This window comes from Anolis sagrei, chromosome 2, assembly GCF_037176765.1.
Source record: "Anolis sagrei isolate rAnoSag1 chromosome 2, rAnoSag1.mat, whole genome shotgun sequence".
NCBI classification, from domain to species: domain Eukaryota; kingdom Metazoa; phylum Chordata; class Lepidosauria; order Squamata; family Dactyloidae; genus Anolis; species Anolis sagrei.
The window spans coordinates 230,557,589-230,578,477 of NC_090022.1; the positions used below are offsets into that span (position 1 = coordinate 230,557,589).

The following is a 20,889-nucleotide window of genomic DNA, read 5'->3' on the forward strand; positions in this document are numbered from 1 at the left end:
CTCTGAGACTTCACAACCTCTGAGGATGCCTGCCATAGATGCAGGCGAAACGTCAGGAGAGAATGCTTCTGGAACATGGCCAGACAGCCTGAAAAACTTACAACAACCCAGACTTTCTTCTTCTTCTTCTTTTTCCTCTCCTTTTCTTCTATCTGCAGGAATGACTAGTTTTCACCCTGCTTTAGTTGGTCAAGTTCAACCCGTTTCTATTCTGTGCCTAAAAGGGGGAAATCAACTGTTAGTTGGGATTAAGGGCAATCCTTTTATTGCAAGCCAATCTGTTGCTTGAGGCTGAAGGTGTGAAGAAGGAAGGGGCTCTTCTTCATCTTCTTATGCTACTACTACTACTACTGTTATTGTTGTTGTTGCACCCAGACTTGAAGACTTGTAAGGACCCCCCATTGAAGTCAGTGGAGCTCTGAGGAGATAGGGTGGAATCCAAATAAAGTCTTATTAGTATTGTCAAAGGCTTTCATGGCTAGAATCACTGGGTTGTTGTGAGTTTTCTAGGCTGTCAGCCATGTTCCAGAAGCATTCTCTCCTGATGTTTCACCTGCATCTATGGCAGGCATACTCAGAGGCTGTGAGGTCTGAGGATGCCTGCCATAGATGTAGGCAAAACATCAGGAGAGAATGCTTCTGGAACATGGCCATACAGTGTGGAAAACTCACAACAATCCAAAGTCTTATTAGTCTTATTGTTCCAAAGGTGACAGGGTAGCACAGTTTCCCACACTGTTTTGATGCAGCCAAGTTTTTCTTCATCTTTCAAAAAGTTTGCTCTTGCTTAGGCTTAAGAAGCAAGCAGGGTTTTTTTTCTGCCTTAAGGGGAATCATAGGCAGGATGTCTTTTGGACAGGCACAAACAGCTACATGGATTACTAAAAAAGCGCACTATTGCAGGCTGGAAAAAGGGCTCCCCCCTTCTTTTCCTTTTCCACTGAAGCAATGGAAAAATGTGCCTTGAGTCTGTTTATAGTTTCTTACGCATGTTGAGTAGTTGCACTCAGGTTGCGTCTTCTTAAAACAGCCCTATGGTTTTGACCTGTAGGTCGTAACATGGGTTCGAGTAAATCAGAGAGCCAGGAAAAGCGGCCAAAGGAAAAAGCGGCGCGAGGAAGGCACTTTCCAAAAGGTAGGGGCTCCTTGGAAGCATCTTTTCTATATAATGGGGATTGAGAGGTTCAAGAGGGAAAGTTTTAATCAACTGGGAAACTGCACAGCTTGTTACTATGTTTTAAAAAGTATTTGCTTTGTGGAGGATGATGTTGTCTTGCAAGATTCCTGTAATACGACTGAATAGAACTACATGCCTTGTGCTGACTTGGGAGTGAAGGGTGAAAATTGGAGACAAATTTTATAGGAAACACATTAACACAATTTGCCATTTTCTACTGTCTCCTTATTCGTGTAATTTTAAAGTTTTTTGAGTTGGACAGCAGGGCTAGACATTGTGTGTGTCGCAGAAATGGAAAACGGAGTCAGTAGATAGATTGAAAGTTACAAAACGGAAAGAAATCATTAACTTCAGACGTTACCTAACTAGGGAACTATCTATTGCTGCCTCTCTTTGTGTCCCATAAAACGCAAGTGTCATGATCAAAGCAAAACAAGCGAGCTGCACTTGGTGTATTGTACCTTCAGTTTTGACGCAAGCACTGGTGGAAAGGAGAGTTTGCCGTATGGGCGTATGACTGCATTGTTTTGGCACTCAGATATCATTGTCATTTTCTTTTGCTTTGGTTCAGTTTCCTTTTCTAAAGAATAGCATTGCCGCATCTACACCGAGTTGTCTTGTTTGCCATTATTGGTTTTAGCCATAGGCAGCCCAGAAGTAGTGAACAGTGTAGTCCTATGCATGTTTCATTTACTCACTAGTTTACCCACTAGTGACACCAGAGACACTCAAAGTGGCCAGCTTCTGCTCAAAGGAAATTTAGTATAATGCCAAGTTTTTAACTTTAGGTTTTTCTATACATTATAACTGTACTCTAAATTTGTTTCTGACACAATAAATAAATAAATACCCACTAATGTGTCTTGCTCAACACTAGGCTGTACTTTTTAGTATTATTTACATACATAGGGTTGCAGCATTAGTTCCATGGAGGTAAGTGTATTAAGGCAGACATATCTTAAACGTCACGTAGGTTTCACTGATTTCAGTTTAAGTCTTTCCCAAGTTATTTTGTAAATCCAAGTGTGCTGGCTTGTCTTGTAATTTCAGCTATTCTTGTACACTGCAGATTGTTACTTACCAGTCTTGACTTTGGTGCTGAACAAAACTGTGTTTCAGAATAAGTAATCAGTGTTAAACTGTGTTAAAACAAAACAAGGTTTTTTTTTTTCTATTTGGAAAACTAGATTGTGAATTTCTCATCTATAACAAAAAAAAGTTATATTGAAAGGATTAAAAGGCAATGCGTTGCTCTGCAGCTTTGATGGTGCTTCTCGAAAGTTTGATGAATCATCATCAGTTCTTTTGCCAAGTTCTTGCTGATAGTATAGCTGCCAACTCCAGGCCTGCGTTGCCTTAGTATGGGCATTACTGTATCTGACAAATGTATGCAGATAGTACAAATGTCTGCAGGTGGTGGCAGCAGCAGGGGAGATGGACAATAAAAGGACGAAAGCTCCAATTTTAGTTTAGTATTGTTCTTGTGATTTAAAGTGCAAATAAATGATAATTTGATGCCAAATTAGACTGTTCACATTAAACTGAAGTTCACCAGCACGCCTCCTGTTTAGTGTGTACTGTACGTATGAATAGGTTTACATTTCCAGCAGACATTCCCTGTGGCCTGATAAATCATACATATGTTGCGATACATCCTGTGTCTAATGGTGCTACAGTGGGTTTTTGTTGGAATGCCATAAAAGTCCTGATCTTTAATATAATATAACAGTGTTATTTCAGAGAATTCAAATGAGAAGCAACAATGATTTCATTAAGCAACAGATAGTATGCATGGCATTTTGTTGTGTGGTTTACTTCTGCAGATGTTCTTCTTTGTTGGGGCAAGCCATAAAAATAATAATTATCATGCAATTCAGACCTTTTTTCTGTTAGAATTCACATAAACTGGAATTCAGAAGTAGCTCTTTTGTTTTTAATTTCATTGTGTTTGATGCTTGTTATGGCTCTGAAAATCATGTTGTCAAATTCCAAAGCAGGAACAATGTGTTGACTTAATCCAGGAACAATGTCCCTGATTCTTTTAGATGTGCTGGATAGTGTCTCATGTGATCGTAGGCTTGGAAATTATAATGGTTGCCAGCATTAAATAGCCGAGAAGTGGGGGAAAAAACCTGGAATAATGCGTAAAGATTGAACTGTCTTTATCCAGTATTCCGAAATCCAAGTGCTCCAAAATCCAGTGTAGTTGGCAAAGACCTTTGCTTTCTGATGATGCAGTGTATACAAACTTTGTTTTGTTCACAACATTTTTATAAAATATCATATAATATTCCTTCTAGGCTATGTGTATAAGAAACATAAATTACTTTTGTGTTTAAATTTGAGTTCCATCTCCAAGGTATCTCATTATGTACATATATGCAACAAGAAGTAGTTTTTTTTAAAAAAAAATCCACAATTCTTGTAGTCCCAAGTATTTTGGATAAAAGATACTCAACTTGTGTTATATAATCTCCTATGGAACTGAACAGTGTGTTATCCTGAACCAGCATTCAGTAGCCATACAGCATGAGGTTTATTTATATTTTGGTTTTTTCTGTTTGAAAACTGAGACATCCATAGTGACTAAACACACAAACAAACAGAGAAGGCCAAACAAACAAACAAACAAACAGTGAAAAGCCGACCTAAGCCATAAACACAGCAGCAGTACACTGAAATGATGAAATATTTATGAAACGAAAAGTCAGATTTAAATAAAACAATTCAATGAGGCAAACACTTCAAAGGGTCAATGGAAGAATTCTTCAAGTTGGTAATGGAAAACTGATAAGGCAGGGGGCAAGCCATCCTCCTTTGGCAACGAATTTCTCATGCTGGAATATTCTGATTTATACATTCGGCTTTAAAATGTTTTAGGCTGATGTTGTTAAAAGGGACAAACATTTCATGGGCACAGCAAGCAAGTAAAACATAAGAAAATACAGAATTGAGCTTTTTTTAAAAAATAAATAAATATATAGGCCTATTGAAGGGAAGCTGAAATCAGTCTGCGTATTATGTGCCAGTAGTTTTCAATGAGTCTTACTCCCACGTAAGTGTACAGTAGAGTCTCGCTTTTCAAACCTTCGCTCATCCAACGTTCTGTATTATCCAACACGGTCTGCCTCTCATCCGGATCCACAGCTGTTCCAAGACATTGCAATGTTTTGGTGCAAAATTTGTAAATACAGTAATTACTACATAACGTTACCGTGTATTGAACTGATCTTTCTGTCGATTTCTTGTAAAACATGATGTTTTGGTGCTTAATTTGTAAAATCATAATATAATTTGATGTTTTCCATAATCCTTCCTTATTATTTAGAATTTTCACTTAATCAACATTTTGTCAGACCGTACATGGAAATGGCAGACAGTGTCTGGAATTTTGTTGATGAATCTCAACTAAAATAGGTTCGGTTTTTGGATGGTGATTCAACACATAAGATTGTTCAATGGGTCTACTCTAGTTAGGATTACCAATGGAACTGAGCTCCATAAGAACTGAGCTCCATAACTGCAAAACTGGCTTTCGAGTGAAAATATTGAATACTAACTGTGCTTTTTAAGGGGCTTTTTGTCTCCTTTCTGGCTTAACTCTCCCATCATGCACAGTTCCTTGATAATTATGACAGGATAATCACATTTCCTCAACTGGATGAATGCTTTTACTAACCTGGGTGAGACACCATGAAATCAAAGCGGCCACTCGTGCGTTTTGAGCATGATGTCCGTCTGTTCCGTTGAATAACTTGTATTTTTTTAAAAGAAGTACTTTGCCTGGAAAAAGTTTTGAAAAAAATGGATAGGAGGATGTGAGCGCATAGGTTTTGCTCTCCATAGATTTCACGTCTCGTAAAGAGGAAAGATTTGGTGTATGTGGGTGTGCAGAGGCCTTTTGAAGATATCAACCATTGTGTAAGCCTTAGAAAATATGGATGCAAGTGTTTGGGTAAAATGAGAGCTTGCTGTTGCTGTATTGTTAGACTTGAAAAATGAGGGACTTCAATACAGACTTAAACTCTATAGATCAGATACAATTCCAGGATAAGTTGTTGAAAGTGAAAATATTCTTCAACATGCCTGTTCGATATTTTTAATTTTCTCATACTGTTTGCTTTCCCCCCTTGCTCTCATTCTCATTATCCCTAGCTCATTTTTATATGCTTTTTGTTTCTCTCAGAGTAATTTTTGCAATTTGCATTCATGTATTTTCTTATTTAACTTCATCTTTTCCCCCCAAGTACTGTATAATTGTAGCTTTTTTCAACTTCCTTCCTTTTTCTCCTTTATTTTCCTTCCCATCTCCTTTCCTCATCTGTTATTTGTTCTCCCATCTCCTACAAGTTTACTTTGATGTTCATACATAACACAATGCTTTCCCCTTTCCTTCTCTGAAGTGGCAATACTGAATAATCTTGTACATTTCTGGAGATCTGCATAGACTGAATGGGAAGGTTTTAAAATTGTAGGTCAGTTTGAGGAAGAAAATGCTGAAAACAAATAAAGAGATGTTGATTTCTTTAACATTTTCTAGTTCTATTTTTAAAACAACAATAACACAGTGAAAGTGAAAAAAAATCCTAGGACAGGCTAATGGACACATGAGATTGAGTATCCTGAGAGAATCATGGAGCTATTCGGAGCAAAGAGAACAACTTTTAGAAATTTTAGAAATTGTTCAAGTTGCGCATTAATACATTGGTTGTCTTTGGAATATATCAGTGGTGGGCAGAAGGTAAATCTGAATCTAATGATAAGATTTCTGGGTTATTTGTAGTTGTCTGGATTTATTATTCTATCTTTTTAAGTTAAGTATTTCTCCTCATGTTTGATAATCTACTGAAACCGACAGTAAGTGATCTGTTGATTTCAGTTCAAGTTGGGTCTCTAGTAATAAACAGATCCTTCAAGTCTGAAGTCTGCCCATCCTTAAATTAGCTGGTCCTAATGAGTCATAATTGTAGTTGAGATTACTAAAACAAGGATTCTGAGTGGAAGAAATGGTATTTTTGCACACTGTAAAGTGTAAGAAAAGCATTGATATGTAGTATAATCCGCTGCTTCTTAAACTGTCAGTCCCAACCCAGCTCAATGTTTGTGTCCTGAATATCACTTAGTGGCTGTTTCTGAATATCACTTAGTGGCTGTTTTAGACATTTACATAAATCTGTTGTGCAGTGTTTACAGCAGACTCTGCAGAAGATGCTTCAGCTGTACTTCATAAAAAGGAAAATCAGCCTGTTTAGCAAGTCTTGCAAATGCTGATTTGTTATCAGCAAATGTTTGATTGCTTTTCCTATATTATGTATCTACATACATGTAAAAAAATTTCAGGCCGAAAGGGATCCCAGGTAGAAAAGTTTAAGAAGCACTAGAAAAATCAGTAGCACATGGCTGTAACACAGCAAGTTGTGTTGTATGCTTTACCTACACACCAGATTTGGTTTTGGTGCAAAAGCACAAGTGAATTATAAACATCTTGTTCAAATGTATTGTCGAAGGCTTTCATGGCTGGAATCACTGGGTTGTTGTAGGTTTTTTGGGCTATATGGCCATGTTCTAGTAGCATTCTCTCCTGATGTTTTGCCTGCATCTGTGGCAAGCTTTCAAAGGGTGGATGCTTGTAATAGCATCCAGGATGCTTGCCATAGATGCAGGTGAAACGTCGGGAGATAATGCTTCTAGAACATGGCCATATAACCCAAAAAACCTACAACAACCCATCTTGTTCAAATGCCTAATTTGTTAATTTGAAAAATTCACGTTAGAGAGATGTCTTTTTAGATTAACAAAGTAACTTTGTTTAAACATGATACTGGTTGTTGTAGTCATTGACATCGCCATCATCCTTTATTTATTTATAGTGTTAGCAGTATACATAAAACTTTACAAATAAAGGAACAAAGAAACAAATACAAGGACTACGAAGTTGTATCTCCTATTTTGGTCATGTCTTGTATTTTGAAAAACAAAACTTTAGTGCTTCATTATTTTTTTAAAAGGGTGACAAACTTAAAAGCTGTTTATGAGCTCCCGTGAAAGAGGGCAACAACAAAAAGCTGAACCACACTTTCAGAAATATCACCTGGGTTGCTTCACTTGGAACTGTGTTTCTTCAGAATGCATTCGACAGCTGGGATGGATGAATTTTTCCTCACTATAAAAACCTTTAAGCACAGCAGGAAAGAGGTGAAGCTAGAACCTTGTTTCCTGGTATGTCAGCTTTCCACATGCGGAGAGTTTTAGGCATAAGGAAGCATTCAAAAATACACCCATACGTTGGCACTCTATGGTGTTATGCAAAATGGCTCTCCATTTAGTTTGCTTTACAGGTGCTCTGATCACATGCATACAAAAAACAGAATGTCTTTTTTATTCACTTTAATGTATTTTTATAGATGTGGCCCTCCAAATATTTGTAAGCTTCCATCAGCCCTTGTTAGCAGAGTGATTTGTGATGGAGGATGGCAGTTATTTTGTGTCCCCCTCCTTTTTTAGAGTGTGTCCAGAGTTGCCTATTATTAAAAGTCACCATCCAAGTTCTAATAAACCAAGACTGAAATTCAGATGTTTCCATCTATGGCATTATTAGCAAAGTTATTTCTACAATTCTAGTACAGGTGTTACTACTGAAAAATGTATCATGACGTTCATATATGTAAGGTCCTGTTCTTTCTACATATCTGAGCTGGCCATTCTAAATTAGGCAAATGCAAACCAGTGTTGGCCATGTGTTGGAAGTTGCTTAAAGGGTACGTAGAATTACATCACTTAATTAGCGTGGTTTTGTTGCCAGCAGCCATTTCCCTCCTGCACAGTGAAAGATTAAGGCCATCTTAATGTAAAACACAAGTTCGCAGGAAGACAACAGAAGTGTTGTGTCTTTTATATGAAGGGGGAAAAATAGCGCACTGCTGCTGTGCAACCTTTTTATTTGGTGGTTCCTCTCCGTAGAGGTGTTTTCATGAGTTTCTTTTATATGAGACTGCAAACCTACTGTTCAAATGCCCAATTGTGCTCTAATACAGTTAGATATCAAGGCGCTCAGGTCCCCTGCTTGTAAGCATATAAGGGTAGTTTATTATGCACATACTCTTAGATGTTCTTTAAGACTAGAACCATTTTTCTTTCTTTTTAAATTTAACTTTCTGTTCTTTGGCCCAGTGTCAAGTTTCAAGTAGGCAGAGAGAAGTAGGCAAAATACTAGGATAAGGGGCATGGTTCCTGCATAAGTTTTTAATTGGGCCTACCAGCTGCAGAATGTATTGGCATTGAAAAGTGTATTGCAGCTGGGAAAAGAGGTCTTTATGGATAGCAGTTATGAATACGCTGTTACTGAGTGGTTTGGGGGGCAATTCCTTCATTTTTGTTGTTAAGCTTCATCCCTCTATCTAATCTGAATGGGGAGAGTTTGCCTTCCATTCCCTGCACGCCCAGGAACCAGTTTTGCCCTTGATAAGAGGCGATTGTAGACCACAGATGCCTGATGGACCCAAGGCTTCCACCCCACACTTTTTTGGGCTGTTTTGTGCTGGCGTTTTTAAAGATCAGACTATTGGCAGCTCTCTTCTCATGTACTGTAGCACTCATATGTAAAACACTTACATAGGACTGGTATGACATGCTTTGGTGAGCCCTCTGTTAGAGTACTAAGGTCTTCTGGGGAGGTCCTTCTCTATGTCCCATCACCTTCTCAATCTTGTTTGGTAGAAACAAAGAAAGGACCCTTTTGATGGCCAGTTTCAGACTTTCAGAACTCCCTTCCTGGAGGCACCAGGAGGGTCCCATCCTTGCTTTTCTTCTTTTGCCAGGTCTAAACATTTACGTGCCATTAGGCTTTTCAGGACTATAGGGTTAGTTTTTCAGTGCAGTGCTGTTTCTAAGATTTGAATATATATAGTTTTAACATACATTTTAATACTTTAATGTTTTATATTTTAACTTTGCAACTTTTTAAAATGTTATATGTATACCTTTATTAGGCTTTGTGTTGTTTTTAATTTGCATTGTTGAGAGAAAGGCAGGATATAAATGAATAAAGTGAATAAAGAACTGCATTTGCTGGGACTTCTGTTGAGTAGCTTGTGAGCAGCAGTTGAATGGCTCTGTGGTTGTGTAATAAAACTGAATAGTAGGTGTTTACCCTGCCTCTCAGATGTCTGGAAACAGCCTTAAATTGACCATATTTTATTTGGTTTTTAGATTCTGTGCACACCCTGCAATAGACATACCACATTAAAGGAATTTGTATAATTGCTTTCTAGGTCTTAAAAAGTGACATCTAAATAAGAGTGATTTAGGATTACTTTTAATGTTTAGTGCAAATCAAATATAGAATTCATGTCGACATCCTTCAAAGACCATAAGTTCAATTCAGGACAGGAGGATGTCTAGATTTCATGGTCTAGGAATAGGGTCCGAAAGGGATAGTGATGACTCAAGGCCAACGTAGTTGATTATAAAGACAAAGTTATGGATTGGTAGTTAAAGAAATAGGTTGCATGATCAATGTTGGCAAATTCTGGGGGAGGGTGAACGGTTAAAAATAGTGACAGCTTAACAACAAGATTTTGTAAAAATATTTTGCTGCTTTCAGTATCAAGTACCCCTGGAAGCCAATCTGCTGCCTCTGCTGTATTTTCGTGCCAGCCTCAATTAAGGCTAACTATAGTATGCTGACTGTGGCCCAGGACTGTTAACCTCCTACCTGGAACTCAAGGCGATGCTCATCTCAGCGAACGTTGACAGGGTCACACTGAAATACATTCCCTGTATGAACATCTTTCTCAGTTATTGGCTTGCTTATATGGATAGTGAAATAAAATCATGCAATTAGAGACATCCTGGCAATCTGAGTTGGGCTACCTGAAGTTTTTTTCCTACAGGAATGGGAACTAGCAATTTTAACGAGCTTACTTGCAGAGCCATTTTTGGATTTACTGCACCCTCTCCTTTCACTTTGTGGAAGCAGAGGGGAACTAACTAGGTTTCATCCTTAACATCTTCGTCCTTCCTTGTAAGTTATTTATTATTATTTATTTATTTGCTTCATTTTTATACCGCATTTTTCAGCCCTTAACAGGCGACTCAATGCGGTTTACAGTGCAATTAAAACACAACAATACAACAACAGGATCAACGACGTCGATCCACAACAATTAACAATCAGACAGGACAAATCAACAAACAACATATATAACGCCTCAATTGAAATCAGATCCGTTCTCATAGTCGTTGTGCCGTTCCTATGTTCCTATGTTCCTATGTTATGATGGTTTTGGTTCATCTGTATGGAGAATCAACACATTGGGGTTCACATGAGTAAAAAAATCTGTGTGGATTGTATAAATGTGCTCCCTCTTTCAAACCTTTGTTGCTTATTTTGTTAGTAAAAACATCTCTCTTAAATCAGAAATTAATATTACTATATATACTTAAGTATAAGTCAAGTTTTTCAGCCCTTTTTTAGGCTGAAGAAGCCCCACTCGGCTTATACTTGAGTCAAGGTTTATTATTTTACTCTGTTATTATTATTATTTATTACATTTATTATTTTATTCTATTTATTGTTATTATTATTATTATTACATTTACATTATTTTACTCTATTGATATTAATTTTATTACTCTGTTGATATTACTCTATTTTTACTCTATTGATATTAATTTTTATTATAAAAATACATTATTTTTCTCTATTTATTATTGTTATTACTAAATTTATTATTTTACTCCTTTTATTGTTATTATTACATTTATTATTTTACTCTTATTATTTTATTACATTTATTATTTTTCTATTATTATTGGAAGGATACATAAGCACATTTACATTGAAGAAGTTTAGAATAATGGTTTAATGAGAGTCTTATCTTAAATTACAATTTTATGTAAATATTTAAAAAAAATTAACCTACAGATGCTTCAATGAATGTAATTTTATTGGTATCTATTTTTACTTTGAAATTTACCAGTAGTTGCTGTATCAATATGTTTTCCCAGGTTTTTTCTTTTTCTTTTCTTTTTGGTGGTGATGGTAAAGTTATGTGCCTTGGTTTATCTTGGGTCGGTTTATACTTGCGTATATATGGTAAATAGTGTATGATAGCTAGATGTATAAAATGCTTACATTTTCCTGTACTGTATTCTTCATGGAAAGGAAGGTGATAAAATATTTCTGGGTTTTTCATGTTGTGCTGTATATCTTGCACTTATTTTCAATTACTTATTGCTTGCAGACATCCTGTTTGACCTGTCCTTTTTAAATCGAAGGCTATATAACTCCAGAGACCTAGAGGGAATAGAGACAATTAGTCTTTTCATTTGTTTTCTCTTGTTCACTGCAAATCAGGCAACATTCTTCAAATTATTTTTTAAAAGTCAATTTTGATTTCCTGTTGTAGCTGTAAGTTGAAAAACATTTATCTGGCTCTCTCTTTTCCTGGTGTCAAGCATATGCACTGTATAAAGTAAGTCTTTATTTAGTACAATGCCTGCCTTGAGACAAGGTTTTTATTTCCTCTGTTTCTTTGCTGCAGTCGTTCCCCACTTGAATAAAGGATATAAGAAACTATTCCATATTTGTTTATTCTATCCTGGATTTGGCTCCACTCCCCATACATATCATACATTTATACATGAAGGTTTTTAAAAAAATCAATATTCTCTGTCTTTTCTCTCTTTACTATCACAAATCCCATTGAGTCTTTTCTTCAACAAGCATTTGTTGACATTATTTTTGCAGAATGTCTCCCAAAGTCTTTTTCCAGTTATGAAACTGCAACTAAAATGCTCTTCCCTGATTCAACTCCAGATATCCTGAGACAAAAAAAATCCAAACATTGCTTCCTCTGTATTAAACAACAACAATAGTAACAAATTATTGTTTGCTCCCTTTTCATAATGCTCCAAAGCCATTGCTTGAGAAATTGTTCTTGTATTCCTTGATAACTTGCTGTTCCAGGACCGTAAATAAATATTAGGACACTAGAATTTTTAAAAATAAACCCTCAAATACACATTAAAAATGTGTCTTTGACTCATTTCAAACTGCAGGTGTCTGAATATTCCTTCATTCATGTCCCTCAAGACATCGGGGAATTGAAAGTTCATGTATCTCTTCTGTTCTGGGAGATTTCTAGGCAGGGAGGAGAAGATTCCACTGCATAATTTTCCCAGTGGTATAGTATTTTAAAGTCAGATTTGATTTTCCCTTATCCTCCAGTTTCACAGTGCCTCATCTAACTAGATGGCCCTTGTGTATGTGTTTCTGGTATGATATGCAAGAGGTTTTTTTGCCTGGTGCCCATGGTCTGAGCAGGTGGTTGTTGCTCTAGAACAGTGGTTCTTAACCTGTGGGTCCCCAGGCGTTTTGACCTACAACTCCGAGAAATCCCAACCAATTTACCAGCTGTTAGGATTTCTGGGAGTTGAAGGCCTAAACATCTGGAGACCCACAGGTTGAGAACCACTGCTCCAGAAACAAGCATTCTCGATGATTAGATTGTGGGCAACTATGGCTTTGAGCTCTCCTCTGCTCACTGATGCTTATACCAAGCATAAAAATTACCCAAAAAAGCTGGTAAAGGAAAAGTCAGGAATTGCTCCCTTCCCAATTTTATGTCAGTTCTGTGTCATTTCCTGAAAAACATTGGATCCCATGCAGCTGTCATGGAAATTTATGTGGGTAGAGGAAAGTAAAGAGTGAGATAATCATGGCAAGAGAGAGGAGATAAAATGGAGGGATAATTACAATGAGGGAGGTGCAGAAAAAGTATGTTTATGTTGGTGTGCATTTAAAAGGGACCGCAAGCATAGGTAGAGTGTATTTGTGTGACACTTAGATTTGTGTGAGAGTCATAATCCTGAAAAAGAGAGAGAAATGGGGAAGGGATGATCAAGCTTGTTCAACCTGTTTGCCCGTGGACAACGTGTGACCTAGAACATCAACACAAAATTGTAAACTTATTTAAAACATTGTGAGATTTCAAAAAACTTGATTGTATGGTTCTTGAGCACTAACTTGTAGATGACAATGGATTGGAATGGAATAAACAGGGGGGAAAGAAAGCAGATAAGCCTGTAAAATCAGCTATCTTCAGGATGTTAAAAACACATAGATCTATAAATTTGCCCACTAAGATAGAAATAATAAGAAAAGCGGAGGCCAGTAAGAGAAAAGAAAACATCCCTGGATGCATTTTGGATGAACCTTTAAGTAGGCTCCAGAATCATAGAGTTGGAAGAGACCTTGTGGACCATCCAGTCCAACTTCCTGCCATATTATTTTCATGATTTTTGTGCTACTGGTACCAAACTTTCTGTTGAAAAAGTAATGTCCAGGGACAAATCTGTTTAATCAGCTGCATTATACCCGTACTATAGCCTGTTTCCACTACTAAATAAACAGAGTCTAATATTACTTGAAATAAATAAGACTTAAATCTGCTATAGCAATAAGAGCATGGAAGCCATTGTAGTGTCATCGTATGAGGGCAGGATTAGGATATTGGGAGACCAAGGTTTGAATCCTTGCTTCGCCATGGAAACCCATTGATTGACCAGTCGTGCTCTCTGAGTCTAAGAGGAAAGCAATGGATAGTGTTCTCCATGAATTGAAGTTGACCCGAAGGCACATCACAGCAACAACGATATTTATTCGAATTAGGAAAGCTTTTCGTTTGTTGAGTAACCATGAACTACAACCTACTGTTTGGAAAATTATGTATGGCCCTGAAGGATGGTTGCTTTTGCCTTTCTCTGGAGCAAGGATTCAATCTCTGGTGTCTTTGAGTTGTCGTCTAACATTAAAACAACTACACCATGCTGGCTCTTGAGTGATTTTATGAAAGTTCATGAATCTAGATAATTGAGAATTGTGGCTTGTTGGAGTTTAGATGTTTAGTGAATTCTGTGCTTGATTTATTGCAGTTGCAAGTTTTGGTTTGGGGCTATTCATCTGGAGACAGATATTAATCGGATCATTTATGCTAAAATACTGAACCAGAAAAGCATTCCAGACTGGACAAATATGTATTGTTATTATCCTTAGGGTGATTTTTAGTATACCAGCTCATGGAGCGCACTAGGAAAAAGCAAGATGGAGAGTTCCCAATAAGTCCTATGCAGGAGCAATTAATCAGATCTACAAGCATTTCTGTGTTTTGTACAGGAAGTAAAGCAAGGCTTTGCTTATTCATCATATATTTGGAAGTTCCACTAGGAAAACATCTATTCTTGGTGTTAAAATGGCTTCTTTATTGACTTCCTCAATGTAGGGCATGAAAGCCATGTGGATTTAAGTTACAGGCAAAAAACATTTTGGCAACTTGATTAGGTTCTGCTGCCTGTTTCTGCTGTTGGGTAATTTGAATGAAAATAACAAACACTGAAAAACCAGGGAGCAAGCAAGAGAAAATAAAATAGAATGCCTATGTGTATGTGATGCTAAGTATGCCCATAGAAGGTGATCCTTGATAATCTCGATGGAAATTACTGTTGGTGAGTCGCCCTCTTCCCATTGTTAAATTTATTGCTATCTTGGCTTAGAGCAATAGGAATGAATTGGGAATGGTTTTTCCCCCACCCTTTTTGTAAACATTGCTAACAGTTTTACAGTTTTGAAGGGCATTAGCAAAAAAATTGGCTTTCATATTAAATTTGATGTGGTTATGAGGCACAAATAATTTTGAGGTTTTTAATGTGTCATAGGATTAATGGAGCAAATATCACTCTCGGGTGTTTGTTTTTTAAAAGAAAAGATGTACAAAATGTACACACATTAGAATAATTTTTATTGTGTAATATCCCAGAGAAGGTTTATACAGGGAATACTAATACATTTTAACTAAGGTGATTTCCCTCATTGTAACTGGAAATAGATACATTCCATACCCCATTTTCCAGCATCCCTTAATAAGCTTCCCATGAGAAGTTTTGTTCTTGCATGACTACTTCAAGGTGAAAATATAGAGGAACACTGCAGATTCAATGTTTACTACCACTCTATTAAGTTAAATCATAAGGTTGCATTTCTAACTAGTGAATCTGCTCTTTCTCATCTTCTCTTCACCACTAATATCCTTATAATGACTTTATGCTAGACAAAAAAATGAACAGATTTTTGGCATCTATCCACACCTATCCCTTCCCTAGTTCTAGGGTTAACTGGAACTTGTATCTTCTTAAATATTGATTTTCATTTTTACCTCCCTCCCGCTTGAACAGTGTTTCCCAACCTTCCTAATGCCATGACTCCTTAATACAGTTCCTCATGTTGTAGTAACATCCAACTCTAAAATTATTTTTGTTGGGGCTTCATAACTGTAATTTTGCTACTGTTATGAATCGTAATGTAAATATCTGATATGCAGGGTGTGTTTTCATTCATTGGACCAAATTTGGCACAAATACCCAATACACCCAAATATGAATGCTGGTGGGGTTGGAGGAGTTGTTTTTTGGGGGGAGTTGTAATTGCTAGGATTTATAGTTCACCTACACTCAAAGAGCATTCTGAACCCCACCAACAATAGAATTGGGCCAAACTTCCCACACAGAACCCCAATAAACCAACAGAAAACTCTGTATTTTCTGATGGTCTTTGGTGACCTGTCTGACACCTCCTCACGACCCCCCAGGAGTTTAGAAACACTGCGCTAGAAAGAAAATTCTTCCCACTCATACGAGCCATATCTCCAACATCTAATTCAACACTTGTCAGTGACCATTATATTTCTATTTGTCAGACAGCATGTCTGGCATCAACAGCCATCAGCTTTGGACTAGTGGGAACTCAGTACCTGGCATGGCTTACTGGTGGTGTCAAGATCAGCAATATTTTGTTTTCATAATGCACCATTATTGTTTTGTTCAAGAATATGTAAGCAGCAGGTATGTTATAATAAACCCCAGCATGCTTGGAACCCACTAATGTGGAAGGGTTTGCTAGTAAAGAAGAAACTCAGTAAGACCACTTGCCTATGAGCTCTCAAACCAGGCCTTGGCTCTGGGGCGTCAGTAGATCATGTTCTTTTTACCTTATTCTGTTCATGTTACTGAATCTTTTTGCTAAAAACAACTTGGTTACTGTGACTGATTTTATATGGAGTATAACAGTGGTCTCGCGGTGACAGCGACTAATTAATTGTTTGATGTGATAAAGATATAATGATCATATTGGTGTTCATCACATAACTGTTTTCAGTAATAATTACGCTTGAACAGAATCCTCAGTACCCAGAGGCAGTCATCATGTGAATAACATAACACTTGCCTTTATTTTCATTTGTATTGTATAGCATCACACCTATTTATATAGCAGTTGTCCAAATGCAATCAATGTAATACTTCTAATTCTACCTTCTGTCATGTGCTGTCAAGATGTTCAGTGGGTAGCCCTTTTTGCTTGAATATATTACAGTATTTTGTACTGGATTTTTTAAATATCTGTAGACACATATGTCCTTTTTAATGATATATCTGAGACATAGAATTTAACTAATAATTGATATGATTCAATGCTGTATGCTCTTATAAGATGGGCGGAGAAACATTATCGATTATTCAGTGGTTAAAGGATTTCCCTACTTTAACTACTGATGAATGTGTTTTGTATAGACATACACTTCAAGAAAGCATGTCTCTGGGACTGTAGTCAGCTTATCAACATATATCTCGATAGTCTAAAACCATATTCATATATTATGTATTCCCCCGTCCCTCTCTTTTTTTCTTTTTCTTATCATACTTTAAAATTTAGTAAAAAAATAGAAATCACAAATTTTGCTTGCTTTTAAAATTGCAGTATAGTAGACTCTTGGTTAACCAGAACTCAAGAAACTGGCAAAAATCCAAAGAAATCATAATTTAATTTTTCAAAACCATTATTATAATACAGTTTTTCTCTATGTCAGGAGGGACATGAGAAACTACAAGTCACTTCTGGTATGAGAGAATTGGTCATTTGCAAGGATGTTGCCCGGTGGATGCCCAGATGTTTTACTATCCTGTGGGAGGCTTCCCTCCCACAGGATAGTAAAACAGTTGACCGACGGGAGCTCACCCCTTCCTTGGATTCTAACCACCGACCTTTTGGTCAGCAATCCTGCCAGCACAAGTGTTTAATCATTACACCATTGGGGGCAATACAGTAAAACAATGTTATATTAAGTTAAGTGTGTCTTTATTTGTCTAAGTTTGTTTTTAATTACTATTTCATATTAGTATCAAGTCAATACATAGTATATGGTGTGTTACAGCCTATTTTAATATTAAATCTCAAGCAATCAGAAGCTACATTTATATGACATCTATCAAAAGCCACGGATTTCAGTTAACTTTGTATATTTGTTATATCCTTTACATTTAAAATTAATTTGTCAGGTGGGAGTCCTTATTGGACGAAATTTACTGTTTTGATTATTTAAGGTATTTGTCATATGAAAATTGTAGAACTCTTGGAGCTACTGAAAGATTAATAGATTAAGGAGTGTTAACACAGCCAGCAACCAAACCAGTTTTGATATCAGGATGCCATTCTCTGAGTTTTAGAGTCTTAAGATTACATTTGTGTTGAAGCTGTATTTTTCACTGCCTAATTGAAACAGAACAACTCCAAAAGAATATATTTCCTAGAGTCTCCAGCAGAGCAGAAGTGCCTGCAGCCGTAAGACTGGAGAGACAGCAGTGACATTTTAGTATACAGAACAATTTGTGTTCACAATCTCTGCCTATTGTATGACTGCAGATGAGACAGACTGACTGACTCCAGGAAGCTTGGCTGGGGTGGGGAGCACAGAACATCGCTCAATGCCACGTGCAACTCAATTTTTGTGAAATCTGGACGTTTCTAGTACATAAATCTAGTCAAAATCAATGCTGCTTCTTTCTCTTTCTCAGTATCTCCTTTTAAAAAAAGAAAACCAGATAAAGTAACAAATCATGGGTGGAAAAGTCTTGGGAAGCTATATTTTACCATTTACTAACTCTCCCTAATTCTATGACAAAGTGTTGAAAAAATAGGATGGATGTTTCTAAATGAGCATCCAGTGCTGAGCTGATCTTCAGCAAGATGGTTCACAGTTGCTGTGTGGTCTCTCATTTCATAAACTTTGTCCCATAGCGTTCAGCTCATTTTCTATACTGGAATTCATTATACATTACAAACCATATTTTCTGTAGACAGCTTCAGTATGTCAGAGGGCTTATGCAATCACAGGCTATCAATAATTTATACGGACTTCTTCCCAGCATGTGCACTTAGAGGGAACCATGCTGATAAATGCAAAGAAGCATCAGAAAAATATGAACACTAGCTAATAATGTAATGCGTACATAATACTAATTTCTACATCACACATTCATCTGCCTGCTACGAAAGCCCTCAGTGTGTGTTGTTTCATTTCCTCTCTAATGCTAACCTGTTGTCCACAAAAATCTGACTTGGGGTTTACTTAATAGAACGTGATGCAAATGTTTCTTCCGGCACAAGACTGTTAGTGTTCAATCCAAACCAGCTTTTGTTGCTCACAATAAAATAGCCAACTAGTCTGTCCACAAGAAAGAAGAAGCCTAGTGTGGTTTGCATGATCACTTATCCTGGGGCAGTCCCTAATATAGTTGGAGAAATGTACTGATCCTTTGAATCTGAGAATGTTTCTCTTTGAAGGCCATTCTACTGGAGGGACGTTTTCATTATGTGCTTGAGATATTAGTCTTTTCCCAACAGTGTTTACTGCTGGGAGTGTCTGAGACTGGTCTGGCCTCACTGCTGTTTCTGATTTTGCTTACATTAGGATGTCCCAGACTTCCTAGATGGCATATATGAGCAATACTCAGCTATATGGAGGCCCCGGTAGTGCAATGGGTTAAACCAGGGGTCCCCAAACTAAGGCCCGAGGGCCGGATATGGCCTTCCAAGGCATTTACCCGGCCCTCACTCAGAGTCAGCTTAAGTCTGAAATGACTTAAAAGCACACAACAACAACAACAACAATCATCCTATCTCATCAGCCAAAAGCAGGCCCACACTTCCCACTGAAATACTAATAAGTTTATATTTGTTAAAACTATTCTTCATTTCAATTATTGTATTGTTTTAATGCACTACAAATAAGATATATGCAGTGTGCATACGAATTCATTCATGTTTTTTTTCAAATTATAATCCGGCCCTCCAACAGTTTGAGGGACTGTGACCTGGCCTTCCATTTAAAAAGTTTGAGGACCCCTGGGTTAAACCCTTGTGCCGGTAGGACTGAATACAGACAGGTTGCAGGTTCAAATCCAGGGAGAGCGCGGATGAGGTCCCTCTGGGAGCTCTCCATGCAGGGACATGAGAGAAGCCTCCCACAAGGATGGTAAAAACATCAAAACATCCGGGCAATGTCCTTGTAGAGGGCCAATTCTCTCACACCAGAGGCAACTTGCAGCTTCTCAAGTTGCTCCTGACATGAAAAAAGCTATATATGGAGAACACTGGATCAAATTAAAACATGAGATAGACAAAGAATTACAATGGCTAGCCAAAGCAATGTGTGAAGGATAAAGGAGGACAACCACAGTCAATCAGTGTATGAGGGAAGAAGGGAACAAAACAGGCCTGGCTCTTATTTTCTTTCAGAAGATCACACATTTGATTTGGTCTGCAGCACAGAAGAGTCTCAGCCCCAACTGCATTGAGATCTCGCCAGACCAACTTAATAGGAGCAGAAACAACATCTGATGCAAAATGTAGGCCTGTGACAGAAACATTGTCACTTTTCTTCTTCTGTATGATTTATTAACATCCTTTGCCTGATGAGGAAGCCAGTGGAGCTTCAAAGTCTGTAATATGTGCCAGCCCACACTACAACCAGCAGCTATGGGCCCCAGCCAGCTGGAGACACAGAAGGAAAGCACAAGCAAGATGATTTATTTTACTGCCTATTTTATTCTAATTTTAGGTTTTTGGGAAGGTGGTGGTTATGTTTTTTGTTTAAAAAAACCTTTCTTTGAAGTTTTGTTTATGCTCTTTATTGGTTTCCCCCCTTATAATCTCTCTTTGGGGACCAAGCTCTGCTTCCTTAAAAAAGGTGATGCCCTTTGCTTTGGAAAGAACTTTCTGTATTTTCTGTTGGTCATGGGGGTTCTGTTTTGGAAGTTTGGCTCAATTCTATCGTTGGTCAGGTTCAGAATGCTCTTTGATTGTAGGTGAACTATAAATCCCTGCAACTACAGCTCTCAAATCAATCCTGTAAAGTCTTAGCTCTGCCTTTTCCTCTCCTCTGCTTCAATTTCCCATATTTATAGGTTTTCCTAATACTATAGATACCTTTCTTTGTATTAGTTTTTGGTTGGAGCATAAAACCCCCCAGAGGCCAGCGTTAGTTGGTCTGTTCCATTTGCCTGTATAGAGCTCCCTTGCTGGACTCCTCCTTTTTTCTGCAACAGAGCACAGGCTTGGGTATTGTCTGGTAATCCAAGGCCCAAGCAATCCAAAAAACATTCTTAGCACTTGCATTCAGCAGTATTTTTATACCATCAGTCCAAAGGACAGCAGAAGCTTATTACCAGCTTAAGCTTCACAAGAAAAAAGATTGAGACAGTTTAAGCCCCAACTTGTAAACCATCTCTTTGCACCAGAAGCAGAAGACTCCAGAGAAATGACTACAACCAGCAAAATCTCCATTTGTAATGTATTGTTTTAAGTTACCTTATGATAGTCC

General features: G+C 37.4%; 1 protein-coding gene across 6 annotated transcripts in view; it reads left to right on the top strand.

Annotated features, from left to right (window-relative positions):
• AOPEP (aminopeptidase O (putative)) overlaps nucleotides 1-20,889 on the top strand; it is a 243,125-nt gene that overhangs the window by 140,292 nt on the left and 81,944 nt on the right. For all 6 annotated transcript variants that reach the window (XR_010909318.1, XM_060762070.2, XM_060762073.2 and 3 more), the window contains one exon: nucleotides 1,052-1,135. Coding sequence is in view for 5 of the 6 variants with exons in the window: in XM_060762070.2 (XP_060618053.2) it covers nucleotides 1,052-1,135 (84 nt within the window). In the remaining variant the exon portion in view is untranslated. The remainder of the gene's footprint in view (nucleotides 1-1,051; nucleotides 1,136-20,889) is intronic.